The 21,338-nt window shown below is 39.7% G+C and overlaps 3 protein-coding genes across 4 annotated transcripts; 1 reads left to right on the top strand and 2 right to left on the bottom strand.

Moving 5' to 3' along the window:
* The first annotated feature begins 2,176 nt into the window (after positions 1–2,176).
* On the top strand, positions 2,177–3,982 carry LOC121785205 (stem-specific protein TSJT1-like). The gene is made up of 3 exons (XM_042183589.1): positions 2,177–2,481; positions 3,222–3,462; positions 3,545–3,982. Exons 1-3 carry the CDS (start codon positions 2,273–2,275, stop codon positions 3,845–3,847), a joined length of 753 nt encoding a protein of 250 aa, XP_042039523.1. The 5' UTR covers positions 2,177–2,272; the 3' UTR covers positions 3,848–3,982.
* A 1,016-nt stretch (positions 3,983–4,998) lies between these two features.
* On the bottom strand, positions 4,999–9,760 carry LOC121785202 (clathrin light chain 1-like). The gene is made up of 3 exons (XM_042183585.1): positions 9,330–9,760; positions 5,753–5,906; positions 4,999–5,658 (listed from the first exon to the last, which is right to left on the bottom strand). The coding sequence occupies exons 1-3, from the start codon at positions 9,683–9,685 to the stop codon at positions 5,236–5,238; spliced, it is 933 nt and encodes a 310-aa protein (XP_042039519.1). The 5' UTR covers positions 9,686–9,760; the 3' UTR covers positions 4,999–5,235.
* Positions 9,761–13,647: 3,887 nt separating this feature from the next.
* On the bottom strand, positions 13,648–21,083 carry LOC121784664 (RNA polymerase II C-terminal domain phosphatase-like 1). Of its 2 annotated transcripts, none has more exons than XM_042182859.1 (17): positions 20,517–21,083; positions 19,450–19,923; positions 19,129–19,339; positions 18,885–19,042; positions 18,728–18,798; positions 18,540–18,645; positions 18,367–18,450; positions 17,505–18,086; positions 17,327–17,390; positions 17,005–17,135; positions 16,868–16,921; positions 16,530–16,626; positions 15,765–15,973; positions 15,562–15,648; positions 14,815–14,880; positions 14,639–14,712; positions 13,648–14,196 (listed from the first exon to the last, which is right to left on the bottom strand). In XM_042182859.1, the coding sequence occupies exons 1-17, from the start codon at positions 20,790–20,792 to the stop codon at positions 14,088–14,090; spliced, it is 2,853 nt and encodes a 950-aa protein (XP_042038793.1). In that variant the 5' UTR covers positions 20,793–21,083; the 3' UTR covers positions 13,648–14,087. The 2 variants fall into 2 exon arrangements, with proteins under 2 accessions (XP_042038793.1, XP_042038794.1); XM_042182860.1 differs by having other exon boundaries at positions 17,005–17,102.
* Between the last annotated feature and the right edge of the window lie 255 nt (positions 21,084–21,338).

Below are 21,338 nucleotides of genomic sequence, written 5' to 3'. Positions count from 1 at the left end.
GTGTTCGTCCTTGCGTAAGAGCACAGTTGTGAGTGATGTGCTCTTGCCAGAGAGTAGGCAGAAAAAGTGGGGCCGGGCCCATAACCGTGCTCGCTGGCAAGAGCATGGTTGTGGGTATTCTAAAGAGTTGTTAAATGAAAGAGTTGTTAGAGAGTTTTGGGTATGTTAGCGGAACAATTCTACTTTTGTTCTAGAGAATTAATGGAATTCCATTTTAATGAAGGAGATTAGATTTATTCCGATTGGGGGAGTAACGCACAAGGGTTATGCGTCGTTATTATTGAACGACGCACAACCCTTATGCGTCGTTGGTTAACGACGCATAAGGATTATGCGTCGTTCAAAGACGCATAAGCATTATGCGTCTTACCCTAATGACGCATAACCCTTATGCGTCACACTGGTAAGCATTCCCGCCTGTCACCCGGGTGACCCGGGTTTGATCCCTGGCAACGGCGCATTTTTACTATTATTATTACTATTATTTATTAGAGTATAGTCACCGCTATTATAATAAGCATTATTTTATTTTCTTATAATAGTGGGTAGAACATTCATTAATCAATATTGCAGCAAGGACTTTTGGAAATTATTTTATAATAAGCATTATTTTATTTTCTTATAACATAAAGACTTGAATTATTTAATTAATAGTATATAATATTATGCCATGTATTTTATATAAGCGTAATCTATAAGTGAATAAAGTTTTGATTTTTATGTTATTATACCATTAACGGCATAAACATTAGTAATTTTTAAGATATTCAAAAATAAACTTAATATATAAAATAAAATAAACAGTGGTCATAGATAATAGAAGTATAAATTAATTTGTCAATGTACATGTATTCGTTTTGGGGGACCAATTAGATTGGACATTTATTCTTAACTTCTTTAATTAATTCTTTTATAAGAGTAATATCTATTTGCCAAAAACAAATGTTTAGAATAACTGATTTTTATCAAATACTAATCACTTAAAAAAATGGGCCGTTGCCGGGGATCGAACCCAGGTCACCCGGGTGACAGGCGGGAATGCTTACCAGTGTGATGCATAAGGGTTATGCGTCATTAGGGTAAGACGCATAACCCTTATGCGTCTTTTAACGACGCATAATTAACCAACGACGCATAAGGGTTGTGCGTCGTTCAATAATAACGACGCATAACCCTTGTGCGTCACTCCCCCAATCGGAATAAATCTAATCTCCTTCATTAAAATGGAATTCCATTAATTCTATAGAAGAAAAGTAGAATTGTTCCGTATGTTAGCCCACAATCTTTTGTTTGAATGGTATTGATAATATCCAACTCGTTGATTTAGTCAACAAATTATATTGAACATCTGGATTTGATATTGTCAAAGATAGAGATACAGGAAATTACAAAGGATATGGTTTCTGCTTCTACCAGATATACCCAGCTGTTTCTAAAGCTTTTGAAGTGGAATTCTGTTATGGACTGTGGTTGTTCTTGCATTGTTATTTATTTTTATTATATAAATAAATTGATAATTAAAAAATGAAAATTTTAATATTGAAAATGTGCAAGAGAAATCCTAGGGCTATGGGTGTGGAAAATCTTATCCTTTCACAATGAGAATAAAAAAAGGGGTAAAACTGAATAACTATGACGTGGCATCGTGATCAATGGAAATAAAGTGTCATTACAACCGACATCCTTGCTGACTAGAAATCACGTCACATCACCCGCGATTTGGATAAGCTTGACTCATATAAAACGACACATGATATACCATTAAACGCAACCTCATTTCATAACGCAGAATTTCATATATTAATACTCTCAAAACAAAAACCTTCATGAAAATACAAACAAAATTATAGTTTCATTTTAGAATGTTCACCAAAACATAGTCATATTATTATGTACATTTATCTTTTCGCTTCTCATTAATACTTTATTGAGATAGTTTTTTAGATTGAAAAAGAATCCGTTTTAACTCTATCCAAAAATTCCAGATAGTTTTTTTGGATTGAAAAAGAAATCGTTTTTATATAAATAAATGAATCTCTATTATTTTCTCCAAAAGAATCGTTTATCCGTTTCTTTTTCCTACCAGATTTCTTCTTTCCTCATTTCAAAGATTATAAAATTTGTTTGGATAAGATGGCCACCTATTTCTGTCCTGCCACCACGATGACCACCTCTATAAATATCACTCCATCTCAAATCATTCATTATCCATTTCTACGTTTATCCCGTCTTAATTTCAAGATTTGTTTATTTAGAAAAGAAAGTGAGAAAAATGTTAGGTGTATTCAAGAATGGTGTGGTGAACCCCCCACAGGAGCTGTACAGTCCAGCTTCAAGCTCAGCCACGGCTTCCAAGAGCCCACACGAGACTCTCAAGGATTTCTTAGCTTCAAATCCCACCAATGGCTTCTCCCTTGAGTTTGCAGACAAGGGTTTCTTGGCCTATGCCTCACCTCAACGCCAGTTCCTCTCTCAACAAAGGTCAAATCTTGATTCAATCTTTTTTTTTTGATTGCTCTGTTTCTGTGATAATTGGATCAAATCCAAATGATATTAAAGTTCTCATCTTGAGTAGCATTTTGTTTTTTTTCGCCATTATGCAGATCATCATTTAATTTAAATGCCATTTTAAAAAATTGGGAATTTGTTTGCAAAACAGAACTAGGGCATACAAATATAATTTGGATTGATGCTACTAGCTTTGGAGATGGGTTTAGTGTTATTTTGGTGTTGGACTTAGATCATCTCCAATAGTATACTAAAATCTAAAATGGATAGACAATTAGCTCAAATGGTATTCCAAAATCAATCCCATTTTTTTTTGTTTTTGAGTAAAAAAAATAACCTATACTCCATTTAGGTTTACACTATATAAAAATGAATTTTTTTTCAAATTTTGTGAATAAAAAGGTATTTCTTCTGTCCCACTGAAGATGACCTACTTCTCTTTTTGGTTCCTGTGCCGCGCAAGGAATGGGTCATCTTTCTTGGAACCGAGGGAGTATAATATAGAGAATATTCTTTTAAGTTTGAGATTAATATAAATTGATTGGAGTAAAATTATATTTAATGTGACATTTACACTAAAATTAGTTTGAATTTAGTGTAAATGGTTGGAAATGCTCTTATAACTAAAAGAAGATACTGCATTGGTGTATTTCCCCAATTGTGGTTTTGGATAATATGTTAATCCAAGATTCGGACTTTCTTTTTTGTTTCAGGTTGTTTTGCAGTTTGAATGATGTGTACTGCATTTTCCTTGGAAGTTTGAACAATTTGTGCACACTCAACAAGCAATATGGGCTGTCAAAGGTTAGCAATGAGGCCATGCTTGTTATAGAGGCCTACTGCACCCTCAGGGACCGAAGCCCCATCCCGGCCCACCGAGTTCTCAAGGATCTCGAGGGCGATTTCGGGTTCGTGGTCTACGATCACAAGGCTGGAGTTGTGTTTGCTGCCAATGTGAGTGAAACTCATCATAATTGAATACATTTTCTTCTTTTGGGAGGTTGAATATGTTCTCAAATTGTATGTTTTTTTGCAGGGTGGTGGTGATGAATCGGTGAAACTGTATTGGGGCATAGCTGCAGATGGATCTGTGATGATCTCAGACAATGTGAAGCATGTGAAGGCAAGCTGTGGGAAATCATTTGGACCATTCCCAGCAGGGTGTATGTATCATAGTGAGAAGGGGCTGATGAGCTTTGAGCACCCAATGAAGAAGATGAAAGCAATGCCTAGAGTTGATAGTGAAGGAGCATTGTGTGGTGCCTATTTTGCAGTTGATGCATATTCTAAGGTTAACACTAGCATGCCTAGAGTAGATAGTGCTGCTAACTGGGGTTGAGCAAAGTCCTAAACACCAATCTTTATTTGCTTTATTTTCATGATTTGCTCTTTTTTTCTGTCTTTTCTTGGGTTTTTTTAGCTTGTAAATGTGATATGAGGATTGGACTTTGTAATGGAAGTTGTTTAATTATTATGGCGCTCTCCCTTTTCCGTATCATTTTTCATTGAGAATGTTTTGGTGGTGACAGCCTCATTTTATGTATTTTTGACTGATGAGAAATGGGGGCTGCCCTATTTCTTCTATTTACTCGGGCTAGAAATGGCATAAAAATAGGATCTTGAAACTGAAATCGCAGGAGTTGACACGACAGGATAGAGTAATGGCTTGCTTCTGCTGGGTCGGTAGAAGCCACTGGATTGAATCTTCGAATTGACCCGACTGGCTAGAATTGTGGTGCACTTCTACCTGGCCGAGTAGAAGTGTATCTGGTATCTCAACTCGTGTGACATGTCGCCCAAAATTTATCTATCCAGCCTACCTGGAAACCATCCAAAACTTGATGGTATATTAAAGCACAAGGTTTTGATATTAAGCGAACACGATAAATTCCATTATTATCAAATGGGAAAATTGGGCTTATTTGTTTCACATCATTTGGTATGCATTTACTCAATTCATTGCATACCAAACTTGTGCATATAAATTCATATCAAACTGGGGGCATGTAACGACGAAGGCAAAAGTGTCGATTTGCTCTCTAGCTCAGATTTTTTTTTATAGATTTACCTGTAAATTATACTGCAAGATTCTTGAGAATCAAAATCTTCAATATATCCCAGCAAATGCGTCTCACAAACATGTTCCTGTACACATGCTCATTTAGGCTCGAGCATGAACAAGTTCACGAGACTCTCAAGTTCGAGCCTGCTTTATATCTAGCTCAGCCCATCACTAAACAGTCGGAATTTCGCACCAGTTTGTTTGGGTGCTCTTTGAACCAAGCTCCAAAAATCTCACAAATAACTTGGTTCAGATAAGGACTTATTTACAAAACTGTCTTCTCTGGTAAACATATATCGAATGCATAGCCCGCAGAGGCAGCACTGTTGGTTCCCGGAGGGGCAAAGTTGCAAGAATATATCAACTGCATAGTACGACATCAACAGGCAACAGCTACCCCAATCAAGAAAGAAAACAAGGCAAACAAGTAGTAAAAGATTATATGCTTATGCAATTACACTACACAAACAAGAATTATCTGACTACGATTTATGCTCAACAACACACTAGTGCTTGGTCCAGTCATACTTTCTTGCTTCGTCGATTCGAAAAAAACGAAAACCATAAAATATTAATAAAATGCAAATATAATATAAAATAGAAATTTCTGGAGTCACGGCACCGAACAGCATCCACTCAAAAACTCAGCAGCATCAGCTACTTGGCTAGTCATCGGCCGGAGCAGCAGGCTCTTCCGATGCCTGAGCAGCGGCAGCACCATCAGGAGCGGACTCTTCCACGGATACTTTAGCTGAAGTTTTTTCGCTCGTTTCTTTAACATCTTTCTTGCTTTTCCCATCCTTGCTGTCTTTCGCATCCTTGGCTGGAGCAGGTAGAGGCGGGGGTGGAAGCATGTGTGGGGGGGGATTGTGTTTCAGCTTGATCAATATCCCTCGCATCCTTGAAAGGTCAGTTGGTTTGCCTGGCTTGGGGCCTTGGACGACCGTGATGGATGGTTTCTTGTCTTGATCCTTCTTCTTTCCTCTCTTCTCAATTTGGGCCACTTCGTTGGGGACGAGCTCTGCTATGGATTTCCAATAGTGTTTGTCGGCTTCTTTGTGGAATTTCTCTTGACTGGCTAGCGATAACTGTTTTCAAATTTATACATCAGGGTAAAGACGGCTATTGTGTTTTATAAATAAAGTGATTATCTTCAAAACTTAAATCTATGAAAACCCAAACCTTCTCTTTCTCTCTGTTGGTGTTCTTGTTAGTCTCCACATTAAGCTTTGTCTTCTCATAGAATGCTTTTATAAACTCTTCACCTTCTATAATAATTTGGTTCCGCATCTCCTTTTCCTTCTTTTCCTTCTCTTCCAGACGAATCGTGTTTAGCCTGCAAGCATATATCATAACATAGACCAGAAAATTTTCTTATCGGCAGATCCCATATCCATAAGTCATTTATAAATTGGCAATTTCAAAACAAAAATGTGATACAGTGTGTTAAGGTGCTCACAGCTCGGTTCCATTTTATTTTACTTTTCATGTTGTCAACTACACATCTACACCCACAAAAGGTATCCTTATTTTCTGAAAGTTTCAGAAATAGCCCTATGGTTTTCGTAGATGTAGACTAGACATTCTTGTTTGGCAAGCATTTTCATCATTAAGACTTAAGAGTGGACCTAAGAAAACCTTATAACTAAGATCCAATTAATTTAGAAACAGGAAATCTGTTTATGTCAAAGCATTTAATCTTTCCTAATTTAATTAACATACTTGCTTACATCAAGCACCATTTGCGATTATCATATTTCCACATGATAAGACGATGTTATACCCGAAATAATATATTTTAGTGGACGATGAACCCATCTAACCCCTTTCTGCTCTCTATTTTCAGTAAGTCAAACCACGCAATTATAGGAGCTTATAAGATCATCAAATTAGACTATGGGTATATAAGCCAGTGTTGTTAGGGTCGCGGATCGGTCCGGGGCGATGACGCTGAACCCCGGGTCATGGGGCGCTGGGGCGAGGGACCCACGAATCGGGGCGCAAAATTAGTCATTATTTATATATTAGTAATAATAATGATTAAATATAAGTCACTAATATATAAATACTTATACTTACATACAATGTTGTCAAATAGCGGCTATAGCGGGGATATTGCGCTATAGCATATCAGTTTTTAATGAAAACGCTATCGCCACACCGATACGTAGCATTTTTCTGTGGCGGCCGTCATACCCGTGGCGGTCGTGGCGCCATAGCGCTATCATATCCCGCAATAGCGGTATTTTAGCCCAATTTTGACTTTTTGGTGCTAATTTTGACTTTTATTGGGCTTTTTATTTTTTAATTTAATTTTGCATAGGCCCAATCAGCCCACCCTAATAACTCTAACCCCAATAATTCTAAACCCTAATTCCACAACCCCGATCTGCCGCTTTTCATCTCTACTCCTTCAGTCCTTCCACAATCTGCCACCCACCGTCGCGCCGCCGCCACTGTCGCGCCGCCCCCGCCGCCGCCGCCTGTTGCAGCCTAGCCAGCACCCGCCAGCCCCACTCAGTGACTCGGCCACCGCCCAGCCATACAGCCCCTCCTATTCACAATCTGCACCCTACAGCCCCTCCTATTCACAATCTGCACCCCTCGAGCGTAAGAGGATGCAAGATTTGGTTTATGTGAAATATAACCAAAAATTGCATGATAGGAACAAGCTTAGTGCAACCGATGAATTTGATCCTATTATTCTCGATGATATTGATGAGTGCAATGAGTGGCTAGTTGGGGAGTTGGATGATGATGATGATGATGATATTGATGGTGGTAATCATTTGGTTCATAATGACGATGATACACTTGATTGGAACATGGTGTATAAGGCTTCGGGTGATGGAGAGCCTAGGACATATACTAGGTCAAAGAAGAGGAAAGAATCTTCTACATCTAGTTCAAGTTGTCTTAGAGTTTCTAAGAAAAAAGAACCTATCATACCTAGAAAAGGGAAAGGGAAAAGGAAAAGGCTTGCGCTTGTAGATGAAGAATCGGAAGAGGAAGAATTTGAGGATAGTGTAAGTGGAGATCAAGAGGATGAAGCAATGGAGGATGAAGATGAAATGGATGCCGATGATAGTGATGATGATGAGCTAGAAGACTATGTTGAGCTTGATGATTGATGTCTATTGAGCTTTTCATGGTTTTATGTTTTGTTGAACACTTGAACTAAAGACTTTAATTGCTAGACTTTTATATAATTGTTTTCTATTTTATGCTTTATTACATGTTTTTTGAGTTTTTAATGTTATATTTTTATTATTTTCTAATTTTTTGAATTATATATGAATATATAAATATTATTTTATATATATAATTAATGACCGCTATATCCCACCATACCGATACGCTATATCCCTGTGGCATTTTTCGGGCGAACCGCCATGAACCGCTATACTGCTTTGACAACATTGCTTACATAACAAGAAGAAAAAATATTTGAAATTCAATCTGACATTGGGTAGAAAATAATTATCGAATGAATTATAGTCTATTTACTTGTTTTGATATTTAATTAATGAATTTTATAATTAAGTTATTTTGGGAAAACATGAAAAGTTGGCAATAATAATAAATTAAGTATAAAAAAAGAGGAAAAGTAAAAAGTTGAAATGATTAGAGGCAAAAAGAGTCGGTGGGGTGCCTAGGTTTTATCAAAAGGACTCCATATTAAAATACTAATAAAATAAAAAAAAGTTTCAGCTTCCTCCCTCTTTACACAAAAACGGATTCACGTCCCCTTCGTCGACCTAGACGCCCCCACCGCCCCATGCGCGCCCCCACTGCGCCCCACGTATCTCGCTCGGCTCACCCATGTTGGGGCGAAGCCAGACTCGACCCTGGCGACCCGCGCCCCGGGCGCGTCCCGAGCGCGTTTTTAACAACACTGATATAAGCAATTAGAAACATGTTATGAAAGACTATCATTCCTGTCAAACTAAATAAATATCTATTACTGGAAAAACAACTTAACATGATCGATAGAAGAAAAGATGCAACTTGATGAGAAATTAAGTTTACTCGAGTGTAATTTAGCAATATCTAGTATTGTGTTGACACTCAGTGGATTCTGATCAGAAAACACTGTTCAATCAAAGTTATTAGCCACGCCTCCAATCAGCACTAAGAAACCAGGGTAGCCCCAAAAACTTCATTTAATAGCACTACGATCTAATATATAATAACCTCAAGTAAAAAATGAATATAATCCTCATATATTTTTACTTCGTTGATTACCATAGATGTCTAGCTTTACTAAGCTTGCATCAATCAACTACTCTGTTTACTTTAGTCATTGAAATCAAGTTGAAAAGTAGGTAATATTGGATTAATGTGATCTTCTGATTTCTCTGAAAACTAATTGTCTAGTTGATCGCATCTAGATCGAGATGTTACACAAAGCTGCCTAAATACATCTTGATCCTTCCTATTTGAACCCCAAGCAATAGATCTAACAGCGACCAGATTGGGGAGAGATATATTAAGTCTTACAGAACTAAAATACATATGTGCTGAAATATAGGGATGATTTGTACACAATATCCAAGTTCTATTATAGATTACGTTTTTCCTAATTAGTAACCGCTCGAGCTACAATCCAGCAAGAGATCCCCACCAAATTAGTCAAAACAAAAATCCACGCGCCTAAATTAACTTCAACGAAGCCCTAACCAAGCAGATCCGACGATGCGTAGGAGCAGAAATCAAAAAAAGCTCAATTAGTAAATACAACAAGTGCAGGGAAGCTCACCTCCGCCACTCGCGAAGAGCGAATCCTTCTTCCTGCATCTCATTAGGAGGCGGAAGGATCGGTCCGTCCGACGTGAATAGGCCCTCGGAGTCCTGGCCGAGATCGTAAGGCGAGCTGCCGTTGCCGTTGGAGATCGGAACCGAAGCGTCGTGGTCGAAGGAGTCAGCATTTGATTGGAATCCAAATGGATCGGAGGAGTTTGGCTGATCTACTGGAACTTGCTCGGATTCCTGCGTGAAGGCGGAGCCGGAGTATGGCGGAGCTTCGGCAGAGGAGAAGGCGGAGTAGGAATCGGCGTAGCTGGTGTGTCCATCGTAGTCAAATGGAGGAGCTGCAGCGTCGTCGAAGGATGCCATCTCTGTCTCTCTCTCTCAACAGGAGCTGAATTTTCTCTCTACGATTTTCTTCGCTCTTTTTTAGGTGTCAAAATGAAATGCCGTGTATATACAGCACACTTTTCAAATGTGTGAGAGTGAAATGACGTGTCTATGTTTTTATGGTCGGATCAAATTTCATTTTATTGGAGTTCAAATCAATCTTAACCTTTGCTTTATGATCAAAATTATGAATATTCCCTCCGTCAAAAGGTAATTGAGATATTTTTTTACACGGAATTTAAGAATTTAATTTATTAAAAATTAAAGAGTGAATTACAAAAACATTCTCTGGACTATGCGTTTATTCGCTCTTAGTCTCTGTACTTTCAAAATATCTCCACACAACCCTAGACTAAGCGTTTATCTCAAAAATGGTCTTTTTCACTGTTTCGGGTCGAAAATACCCTTTTAAGGGTTTGGACAATTCCGTCATTTCCAAATTTTGACTTTTTCAGTCTATCAGCACATTAATTGATTTGTGATTTTTTATATTTCCCTCTCTCACACACTTCTCTCCTCTATTAAATAATCTCTCATTCTCTCTCTCACCTTCTCTCCTCCATCTCTCTTCCCTTCTTTTTCCTCCCCTTCCTTCTACAAAAGTCGACGCAAAATCTCGACTCAATTCTTTGCCTTCATGTCTTCATGTCTTCTTTTTCCTCCCCTTCCTTCATGCTCTTTGCCAACGGCAAGAGCACGAGGCGTCGACGTGGCATGTTTTGATTGGCCCGTTGATTTATTATTTTATTATTATTTTTTAAAAAATCGAAAAAATCTGAAAAATTCAAAATTAATAAAAAAAATATTCTCCCACTTCCTAATAAAATATATCCATTTTTTTCACACTTTTAATTTATTTTTTTCATTATTTTTACCCCAAAATTCATACTTTCATCTATAAATAGTCTCATTTCAAACACAAAAAAATGACAATATACCAAACAACTCTCTCAATCTCAAATTTTAGGATTTTAATTATGTAATTTTTAATTTTTAGGAGTCTAATTATGTAATTTTTAATTTTTAGTATTTTAATTATGTAATTTTTAATTTTTAGGATTTTAATTATGTCGTTTTTATTTTATTTGTCATTTGTAATATTATTTAGGTTTTTTAATGAATTTTAATATTATGGAAATATTTTTGTTTAATTGAATTGTGCTCGTCCTTGCGGAAGAGCACAGCTGTGGGTGTTGTGCTCTTGCCAGAGAGCAGGCAGAAAAAGTGGGTCCGGGCCCACAACAGTGCTCGCTGGCAAGAGCACAGTTGTGGATGCTCTTAGGGTAGGATCCGAATGATTTAGATACTTGGAATAGATCGTTTATGTAGTAGGGTCTCAGGAGTCATGATTCGGCAATGCATGTTCCGAGGTAGTTCCCACCTATGCAACTCATGGTCCCGGCGATGGATACGCCAGGTACTCACAATCCGGAACCAACGTATATGACTACGAGATCTCGAATACGGAACCAATTGGAGCGTTTGACCGTCCACTCCGGAGGTTGGATTTGGTTCTTAAGCGAGGGCAAAGACAAAGGCAGACAAAGGGAAAATTCCTATGGTGGAAACGAAGTACTCCATTGAGTGCCAAAGATGCTTGCAAGGTGCTATGTCGACATTTATGAGGACCTGAGTGTGGAGTCCGACTTGTGAGAGAATTGCTGACATGTACAAACTTTTAAATAAATCGATGCCAAAGCCAAACTTTTAAATAACATTTTAAATGACATGTTCAGAGAAAAAGGATTAAAGATCACGCTATTGTATTGATCGAGTCTGACAATAATTCTATTCAATGATGATCCCTTTAAATAGGGATGAAATATGATGTACATGGTAAATAGTTTGTAACAGCATCTCCAATAAGCACGGACGTCAAATAGCCGTCAAATAGCCTTCACACTGCCACATCATCAGCACTACAATTCTCCTGCCACATCAGCTTGCCACATCAACTGGACATCAAATAGCCATCACATAGCCTTCACACTACCTATCCACATCACTAATAACAATTATATAATTTAATTTACACTTGTATCAACATACGGAATTTAATTTACGAGACAAATACGGAAAATTCGAATAATAATATTAAAATTTAAAAAGTACATTAATTTTAAAAAAAAGTACAATAATATAAAAAAGTACAAAAATTAAAAAGTACATTAATTTAAAAAAGTAAAACAAAATCACTCATCGCCGCCGTCCTCGTCTCCGTCATCGCCCAGCGCTTCTTCACCGTCGTCGCCGCCGCCTCCGTCGCCACCTACGCCGCGGCTATTCCCGCCGGTGTCCCTCCTCATCGCCTCCAATTCTTCACGCTGGCTCTGGAGCAATACACGAAGAAAATCCTTCACCTCGGGGTCCACCGCCGCTTGGAAGTCGGCTAAGGTCTTCATCATTTGAGCGCGCGTTTGTTGGCGCGCGAAGAATTTGAGCTCCTCGGTAGACCTGCCGAGGGGGGATGCCGAATGGACGTCCTGGGAACTCGGGGTGCCCCCCCTCGCAACCTGCTGCGCCCGCCTTTGCCCAACCGGGCGAGGTCGGCGACCGAACGTCCGAGGAGTCGGGACCTCCTGGGCCGTCTCAGGGAGGTCTGACGAACCACCGCTGCTGCCGCTATAATCTCCGGTATAGTTCAGTCTCTGCCTCTTCGGCCAGCCAGCGTCGACGCCTGCCCGGAATTTCTCCGACTCGTTGAGCACAACGTAGCAGTTCCAGTAGGTGAACTCATAGTACTTCTTATCCGGATCGGGGTAGGCTCTCTCCGCAATCCTCCTGCAGTCTTTCTCTGTTTGGCCAATGGTCTGCATGCGGAGGGCGTTGGCGTACAAACCCGAAAATCGAGAGACGCCAGCCCTGATTCGGTCCCAGCACTTCCGGACCTCCTCCCCGGTGCACGGTCTCCCTTCAGGGCAAAATGCCCTGTAGGCTGCGGCTATCTTGGCCCACAAGTTGACGATCCTCTGGTTGTTCGAAACCAGAGGATCGTCGCAGACACTCACCCACGTCTTGGCAACCGCAACGTTCTCCGCGTCTGTCCACTTCCTCCGGCCCCGGATTTCGGCTTGGGGCTGCGACGACTCGCCGACCTTCTTCGCCTTGCCCTTCTTCTTACCCCGCCCTACTCCCTGGCTTTGAATGAGAGTTTCCGAAACCTCGTTAATATCAAAACCCAAGTCCGCTAAGTAGAAGGTCTCCGTATACTGTGCATCCGTTGGGGTCGATGTGTGCGAAGAACCGGTGGAAAAATCAAAAGTCGGCCGATAGGCGTTGTCCCCCCCGTGCGTCCCCTGCGCCGGGGGAATCATCTGTTGCGCCGGTGGCTTCATGCCGGGTGCCCACCCCGGCATCATCTGCATAGGGGGCTGCATGCCGGGTGCCCACCCCGGAATCATATGCTGCCATGGGTACATGTTGTAGTACCCGCTCATCAGAGGCCAACCACCTCCCCCAGGAGCCGGGGAAGTATGGGACCCTGCCCCGGGAGTCGGGGGCGTCTGAGACCCTACACCGGGAGGCGGGGGAGTCTGAGACCATCCCCCGGGATTAACTGAAGTACCTTCGTAGTTGTTCTCCATTGCTCGTTATTGATCTTGTACAGAAAGTAAGGTAGAGAGAGAGTACTCGTTAAAACAAGTGGTACGAATGAAAATGAGGTTCAACGCGCGTATATATAGTGTTTTCGAAAAACAAAAAAAAAAATTTAATCCGACGCCGGTTTGGCGTCGATCCGGGACGCACAATGGCGCCCGTGAGGATCGGCGTCGGAACCGGCGTCAGCGCGGGAATCGGCATGGCGACGCCGATTTTGACGCCGATTTCGCCACGCCGGTTCCAATGGTTCGGCGTCAAACCGGCGTGGGCGAAAAATCGGCGTCGCGGTGGTGACGCCGGTTATTGGAGATGCTCTAAGGAAAGTAAATCACTCTATTTTATTTACAATGTTAATTCAATCCCTGATTTAAGAGATTGATACTCTTTCCTTTAGAACAAGCTGTAGTTACCCACCTTCTTCACTCATATTATACATTTCTATATAATTCCACCACAAAAATGTAGAATTGGCAAGATAGTTAAAGCTAGCAAACCCCCCCTGTATAGCTGCACATCATATATCAGCACCATGTACCATCAATGCTAGCCCATTTCCGCGTGCCTGCGTCTCCACCGTACACTCGCATCATCGCATTTAGCCATCTCTAGCGGAAAATTGCATGTGATGGACAAAATAGACGAGATACAATCTTTAAATTCTGAAAGGGCCAGCTTCTGGGCCGCAAGCAAACCTGATGGTGGCAGTTCAATCTTAGCCAACCTTCCCCTGTCACACTGAAAATTTTGGCACTGGCTTTACTGAGAAAGCGAACTAGAGGTTTCACGGAATATGAGGAGCATTCTTTGGGGGACGGGCAGATGATGGCATCCGGTGCAGAGCTCTTGAGGATTCTGGTTTCAGCCTCTTACATGGCATCTCTTGCAGAGATCTGCACCACAGATTTAACAAACACACATCAACGATGCAAAACAGCAAAGTTATCATATGGTACATGTCACACCGACCATTGCAGAATCCAAAATTTACCTAAATAATACTACTATCTCCGTCCCATAAAAATAGAAACTATTTTCATTTTGGTCTGTCCCTTAAAAATAGAAACTTTCTTAACTTTCGATTTTAGGCAATGGACACCCCACAATCCACTAAACACTACTTCCACTATTTTTTTTCTTCATCTCTCTTACTTGACCCATTTTTCTCTCTCTATCTCTCTTATTTTACCAATTGTCCATTCAAACTCGTGTTGTTTCAAAAGTTTCTATTTTTCAAGGATGGAGGTAGTATTATCTAAAACTTCAGATTATTCTCAAATATAACCCGAATAGGCAATGGAATAATCAAACATCCTCAAGAAGAAATCAGTTCACCTCGGAGAAGCCTGGCGCTTGTGAGGATACTGACTGAACATGGATTTCACAGCACCAAGAGCTTTCTCAGCAGCCTAAAATAAAATGTTTTTCAGATATAAATCAAAGAAGAAACGGTTCCCAGATGAATAAATACGAGTATGAAAATACAATGAGTTTTGAGGCAAATAGAATACCTTAGATTTAGCTTCATCCCATGTTAAGCCAGTTCCCTTGCCCAATACTTGCCCATCAATTTCAACCTAAATTGACAAAAGGGAGAATAACTAGAATCACCTATCCGCTGACTTTGACCACCTCCTATTTTTGGGTAAAGGGAAGAATTCTTCTTACATCCTATCTAAAACAACAATTTAAACAAAATAACAAAAGAAAAAATAACCTAGATCGAACAACACCTTCCAAATAAGCCATAATTAAAATAATTCAGTTCAACGATAAAATTTCTGAATACTGAAACCACAAGAAGCTTTGTTCAATCAGCACGCTTAAGATATCGATACTAGCAGATCAAAGAGCAATTAAGACCAGAGAGGTAGAAACTTTGAATCAGAACCAAGGCACCCTAACATCTTCAGGAGTCGAAGAAGTCAGGAAGCTGAGCTGACCACACCAGACTGTATTCAGAATTTAAACAACTAATGAAATTCAAACCATGTAAATCAGCAACTCCAGGAAATATAAGCATATAAACTTGCAGGCAGTCTAATCTGAACAAATTAACAGCACATATAACCCACATGAGTGCATTGAGACATAGTACTTGATATTGGAAAAGTTAAGAGGACTGCATATCTATAGGTATTGAGTCTATTGACTCGTGAAAAAGAAACATCAAAACAAAAGAGGAAGTTTATGTTTCAAGAATAGTAGGAAGACATTTCTTATGCATATATTGACCAAACAGGATGGAAAATACCAACCTCAGCATACACTTCATTTTGCTGGCCCCAATGAGCTGAAAACTGAGGTTGAGTTTGATATGCTACACTAAGGCCTTCCATCATGCACTGAAGTATTGAGACAAAAAGTTGTAGTACGTGAGTTTCATGATAACCCTCACGGAAAGATGGAAACGATAAAACATATTACATTTTTTTAAGACATGCTACATTTTTATGCTTACTAATTCTTTAAGAGCAGATATTGAGTTTGTTGACTTCTTGGAGGTCTCAATTCTCGGGTCTAGAATCCTTGGGGACACTGATGTTCTTGAGGGTGTAGCCTCACGTGAACTCACACCATCATTGATATAACTGTCTTGCAGTTTACCCAGACTAATTCCGCTTACAGACATGTTGCTGGAATCATGATTAAGCTGGGACAAGTATTTATCTGAAAAAAGGTTGGCAGAACTCTAGTAAGATCTACAACAATCTAACTATGCCTCCACTTTGAGATTATGATTGCAAAATGAAATCCAACAAAAGTAACTCTGAAATTCAAGAATACAGTCAAACTTCCCCCATCAAGGCTTATCATCAGATAATCTGAAAGGGAACACTTAGCCCCAATTTTGAGCAGAAATTGGAAAAAAAACACTGGGTGCAAAAGAATTACAAATACATCTACCACAGGCATGTAGCCTGATGGCATTGCTCAACCATGTACAGGGGTTCGATACTTCGATACCCATTCCCATCCCCAAACTAAAAAGAGAAAAGAGAACAAAAGGTAGAACGATAAAGGATCTCTTTTTCAAACTTAAAGACCAGGTATACGGTCTCTGAATGTCTAAATTATTGAAGACACGCAAAAATAAAAAAATGTATTCATCAGCTCGAACACTAATGATCAGTGTTCTACACCTTCATCATTTTTCATGCTCTGCAAGCAATTAAGTTTGACCAAATGAATTTAACCATCAGGGAGCCAAAAATTGGTACGTTACCAGCCAAATAGAAAAGAGATCCTTCTGCAGCATGACATTGTGCTTCCCTCCTTGTTCTACCAATTCCTTCGCCAATTTTTTGACCTGCAAAGAAAACCTGCAGAAGACCACATATAATACAATCTCATTGGACTTCACCCACAAAACAAGAGAGAGTAAATTTTGAAAGAAAGAGACAGACAGATCAACAGGTAATTAGGTATATAGGCATATAAACATATACAGAGAGAGGCTGAGGAAGGAAGCACTAGTATGAATACTCATCCTCTTCAATTTCCAGTTGATATCTTTAGAAGCAAGATGCAACAAACAAAGCCAACTATCAGTCTGAATTTCACCTCCATAAAGAACTGCAGTTCTGTGCCTGGTGCTAAAGTATGCTTGAACTCCACCTAAAGTAATTGTGACAACCATCTACCCGATATGAGAGTTTGGATCACAAAAATGCAAAACAAAAGATCAAGAGGTGTTTCACCTTTGTTCCAGACTTGAAAGCAATGTCCAGTAAAACTGCAGCAGAAGTTGCACTAGATGGATCAATTTGTCCGGCTTCAAGATCAAGATCCTTGTATGCTGAAGACATTTGAGCAACAAGACTATCCTCATCTTGAAAATCAGAATATGTGTTATTACTACTAATGCTGTTGAATACAGTTAGAACAAGCAACTGGTTTGAACTAGAAGCATGTGTAACTAGGAAAACATTTATCCACACTATCCTAAAGAGTATATATCTATAGAAAGCTTTCTACCAAATGCCTGGTTTCTTGGACAATTTTTTCAGGGCACTGACTTACCAGAAATAGAACGAAAATCAGGCAGTGGTCCATTCAGTCTTAAATGGTCTTGTTGTGGGAGTTCCTGAATGTGTGTAACATGCTATATCATATTCGTTTACTCATCACCGGTGAAAATTATTCAGATTTCCATACTGTCTATAAAGGTATAAAGAAGGATGAAAGGAAAACCAATTACCTCCTCCGGCAGCCTCTGGTTCTCATGAACCCTGGCAGGTGGGAAGGAAGTTTGCACTTCATGGAGAAAGGATGACTTACGAGCCCAATTATTGTCAATTGAAAGAGCCTCAGCATTCAACTCCAGAGGTGGTGGCACCTGGTTCAATTGTCTCAGGGTCATCTCCTCTTCAGGGGGAAACCAACCTTGTGGGTGAGCTCTTGGTAAGGGTGCCGGCCCAGGCGGCCGCGCAGGAAACTGATTTTCATTTGGAGGCTGTTCTCTCATGTCTTGACCGTGTTGCAAAATAAGCAGTCTCCTCCTAGTGTCAGGATCTAATTCAGATTCTGGTACCTCACCTTCTTCCCTTGCAGGAGAACTATGCAGTGTAGTTTCAACTTGCCCAGATCCAGCTGATGGTGTTCTTAACAATTTTGCAAGCTGAGGTAATTGCTTACTTGGCAGAGGCACTGCTGGCCCTTGTAAAGTTGGAGGATGAACTGCAAAAGACGTTGAAGGTGTGGCAAACTGGAGAGCTGAGGCTATTCTTGGGTCTAAGTTCATCACAGAATTAGGAGCAGTAGAAGAAGCTAACATTGCCTCCTGAAAGTTCAACACTTTCAGATTTAAGGAACTATAGACTCGATGTCAATTAAAAATATGTATATCCATAAGAAACGTGGGCTAACAAAAACAGAAGTGCCAGCAGCGAGGTAATATGCCTAGAGACCTATGTATTCTAACCTCCGCTCCCACCCCACAAAAATTTGTTATAATAATAATAAAAATAATTGTTTTCCATGCTATGCACCATAGGAAGCTCAAGATCTAGAAATTAATAATACAATAAAAATAGTTTGATTCCTAGAAAGAGACATTTCACCTTCAATCTCCTTTCCACCTCAGCATCTGCCATTCCATCAAAACCAACTGAATCCTTGTTGCCATTAGAAGCCAATAGATCATCCTACGCATTTAAAAAAAAGTATATGCTGCTCAGTATATTGGGGGCTATGTAAAATCAAGAAAAATACAGTCTTTGTCTAGTGATAGAACCTCAGAAACCAAGTAGCTTCCGACATCAGGTACAGGAGGCAAGTTCTTGATATCATCTTCATATGCAACTTCAGAAATTCTTTGCATTATGCCATCATCAAACTCTCTGCCACAAACATACTGAGTCAAATCCTATAGATGGAATAGTAAGCAAGTCTAAGAAAACAAACCAAATAAGAGATACTTACTTAAAAAAACCACCTCTGACATTGCAAGCTACATTTCTTGCCACACAGAGCACAGGGATAGTGTTGTTACCCTGCACGTAATTAGTTTTAAAGCAATTTAGCAAAAGCACTAGGTCACTTCACCAGGAAGCAAAGTATTTCAGTAGGAATTAATTACTTCAGCTTGAGGAGAAAAATAGGGTGTAAATGCAGGAACAACATGCACTCTCTGTTGATCTTGCTCATCCCACACTTTTAAACGGTCATCGATTACCAAGGCCATCTTAGGATGGCAGTTTCCATCTTGAAAAACGTGGAACAATGACTTCTTGCAACCTGTACACAGGCCAATGGAGAGTCACATCATCTGAGATGAATCTCACTGAAACTTGAAGTTAAGGCTACAGTTCGTCAGGCTTTACCTGACTTGACACACACAATGCGGTCCAAAATCTCCCTTGGGTTTATCAAATTTGATCCCGGATCAAGTAGTCTCCACATTTCTAAGGCATAGTCTTTTTCTGCCATAGTGCAAACAAAAACCTCAAAGCGCTTTCGGCCTTTAGCAATCAAGTAGGTTTTAAGATCCTCCCATGCAGGTCTTAATCTCACAAGAACACTTGTATCACGTATCTGCAGCAGTTAAAAGAGTCTTTTATAAGAAATCTAGAAAGATTGTGCTGCTGCACTTGCTCCCTCGCTAAGGGGGAAAATAGGCACACAAAAATGAAGGTGTATTTTACCAGTGGATTAATGCGAGTAAGAACAATATTTTTATCTTGTAGCCGGATAAGTGGACGAACAATAGTTTGTTGGTTGTCTGACAAAGCGAGAACCACCTCAGACTCTGACCTGATTACCTTCCCATTGTCTACTACCTGATCACTTTCTGCATATTGCTTCAAAATATATTTATCATCCTGATAGCGTTTAATCTCTGCTATCATGCTAGCAATACGATGTGGATCAGTCTCGCCATTTATTTTTCGTTGCAGTGACTCTATCCTATCCTCAAACGACCGCAATGTATTTGCAACTATCAATGTTTCATCAAGATCAAATACAATGCCAAGGCATCTGAGATTTAGCATAGCAAGGGAAGAATTGTACAGACTTGATGCCACATTGAACCCCCAAAAACAAGGGGTCTGTGCGTAGTTTCTTGAATGCATGGCAACCAAATGAATCTGCTCTCTCCCAATAGATGCCACCGCCGTCTGAAAATCAAAATAGGATAATCAAGTATAGTTAGCATATGATATTCAAAGTAGGGCACCTCTCTGATTGAAAATGACACACACAATATTAAGTAATGAAAAAAGAGAAAAGGAGGTTGTTCTCAACTAGCCATTGTTTGGAAGCAGGTAGGATTTGGAGAAAAATGTTCCAGAAATTTCCAGAATTTCTCAGTTTCTAAAACTGGGATGGGAATGAGAGATTCTGGGATTTATTCACATACCCTCCTGATTATATCCAAATTAATCCATATTCTCCTTAATTAGATCCAAATCAATCCATATTCTCCTTAATTAGATCCAAAACAATCCATATAATTTAATTTAGAGAGATCCAAATCAATGCATGTAACTACCGGTCCTTTCTCATTCTTGGTCCTTTCTCATTCGTGTGTCAGTACTTTTAACACTCCAAAATTGATAACTTTCCATATGTTTATACTCCATTATGCTAACAAAATAGAAAAATTAGGGATCTCTTAATAGTCAAATATTCATAAATGGAATTTTATTGATTAATTGAATTAAACCAAATGAGTGTCTGTTTTCAATTGTTTTCTTTTTGGGTAAAATACCTTGTTCTGTCTAAGGCAGGTGGCGTGCATAACAGCAAGAGGTGATGAATCCACATTCTTGGCCGTAGATTCCAATTTGAAGCATATTCCGGCTGAATTTACAGTGTGTAGCACAGCAAGTGGCGGACATCGCTCACTCGGCGGCGAGAAATGGGAGACGCGAATCTCCCGAATCTCCTCCGCCTTAAACAACGCAGCGAAGCCTTCTTGCGGCTGCAACTCAGCCCCTCCCAGCAATCTCTCCCCTTCATACACCACCACCAGTTTTCCATACATTTATTCACCCTAAATTAATCTTTAAAGCAGAGAAATTAGAGAGATGTGTAATGAATCAAATAAAATCGAATTTTTTTCAGTCAATTTCCCCAATTTCCAATCCAACATATAAAAAAAATTGATATTTCAATACATGTTTTCCATTCAGATATATAGATCGGTTGGTGGCGGTGGGAAGGAATTAGGGTTTTCGAATCAAGATTTGGGCGGCCTACGACTATGGCTGAATTCCTGATTTGGGAAATTTATCAGATTTTAGGTATAGGACTGTGCGTGACGACTCTTGAGAAAACCCTAGATTTTAAGCTTTACATTCTCTGTCAACAACACCTATATTTGAAGGGTTTGCCTCTTCGGGGAAGGATCCTAACACGTCGTCGTTTCAATCAAATTCAGTGCAAAATTCTCTTTTTGGGTTATTTTTCCTTGTCAGGCGTGATTCATGATTTGTAATATACTTCCTCATCTTATTAATAGGGAGTACATTTTTTAAACTTGGTCATTTGTAGGAAGGCTTTCGACTTTAATTCGTAAATTCGATCAATT

This window comes from Salvia splendens, chromosome 21 (assembly GCF_004379255.2).
Source record: "Salvia splendens isolate huo1 chromosome 21, SspV2, whole genome shotgun sequence".
Lineage (NCBI taxonomy): Eukaryota > Viridiplantae > Streptophyta > Magnoliopsida > Lamiales > Lamiaceae > Salvia > Salvia splendens.
This window is presented reverse-complemented; position numbering and strand designations above follow the sequence as displayed.

Bases quoted from the DNA above. Each gene is read 5' to 3' on its own strand.
- LOC121784664 (XM_042182859.1), bottom strand. From the start codon at position 20,792: ATGTATGGAAAACTGGTGGTGGTGTATGAAGGGGAGAGATTGCTGGGA. The intron at 17,391-17,504 runs GTAATTGGTTTT...ACACACATTCAG, and splicing joins ACCAGAGGCTGCCGGAGGAG to GAACTCCCACAACAAGACCA. The intron at 14,713-14,814 runs GTATTCTATTTG...ATTTTATTTTAG, and splicing joins GGGATGAAGCTAAATCTAAG to GCTGCTGAGAAAGCTCTTGG.
- LOC121785205 (XM_042183589.1), top strand. From the start codon at position 2,273: ATGTTAGGTGTATTCAAGAATGGTGTGGTGAACCCCCCACAGGAGCTG. The intron at 2,482-3,221 runs GTCAAATCTTGA...TTTTTGTTTCAG, and splicing joins CAGTTCCTCTCTCAACAAAG to GTTGTTTTGCAGTTTGAATG. The intron at 3,463-3,544 runs GTGAGTGAAACT...GTTTTTTTGCAG, and splicing joins GAGTTGTGTTTGCTGCCAAT to GGTGGTGGTGATGAATCGGT.
- LOC121785202 (XM_042183585.1), bottom strand. From the start codon at position 9,685: ATGGCATCCTTCGACGACGCTGCAGCTCCTCCATTTGACTACGATGGA. The intron at 5,907-9,329 runs GTGAGCTTCCCT...ATATGCTTGCAG, and splicing joins GCTCTTCGCGAGTGGCGGAG to GCTAAACACGATTCGTCTGG. The intron at 5,659-5,752 runs GTTTGGGTTTTC...ATTTGAAAACAG, and splicing joins CCAACAGAGAGAAAGAGAAG to TTATCGCTAGCCAGTCAAGA.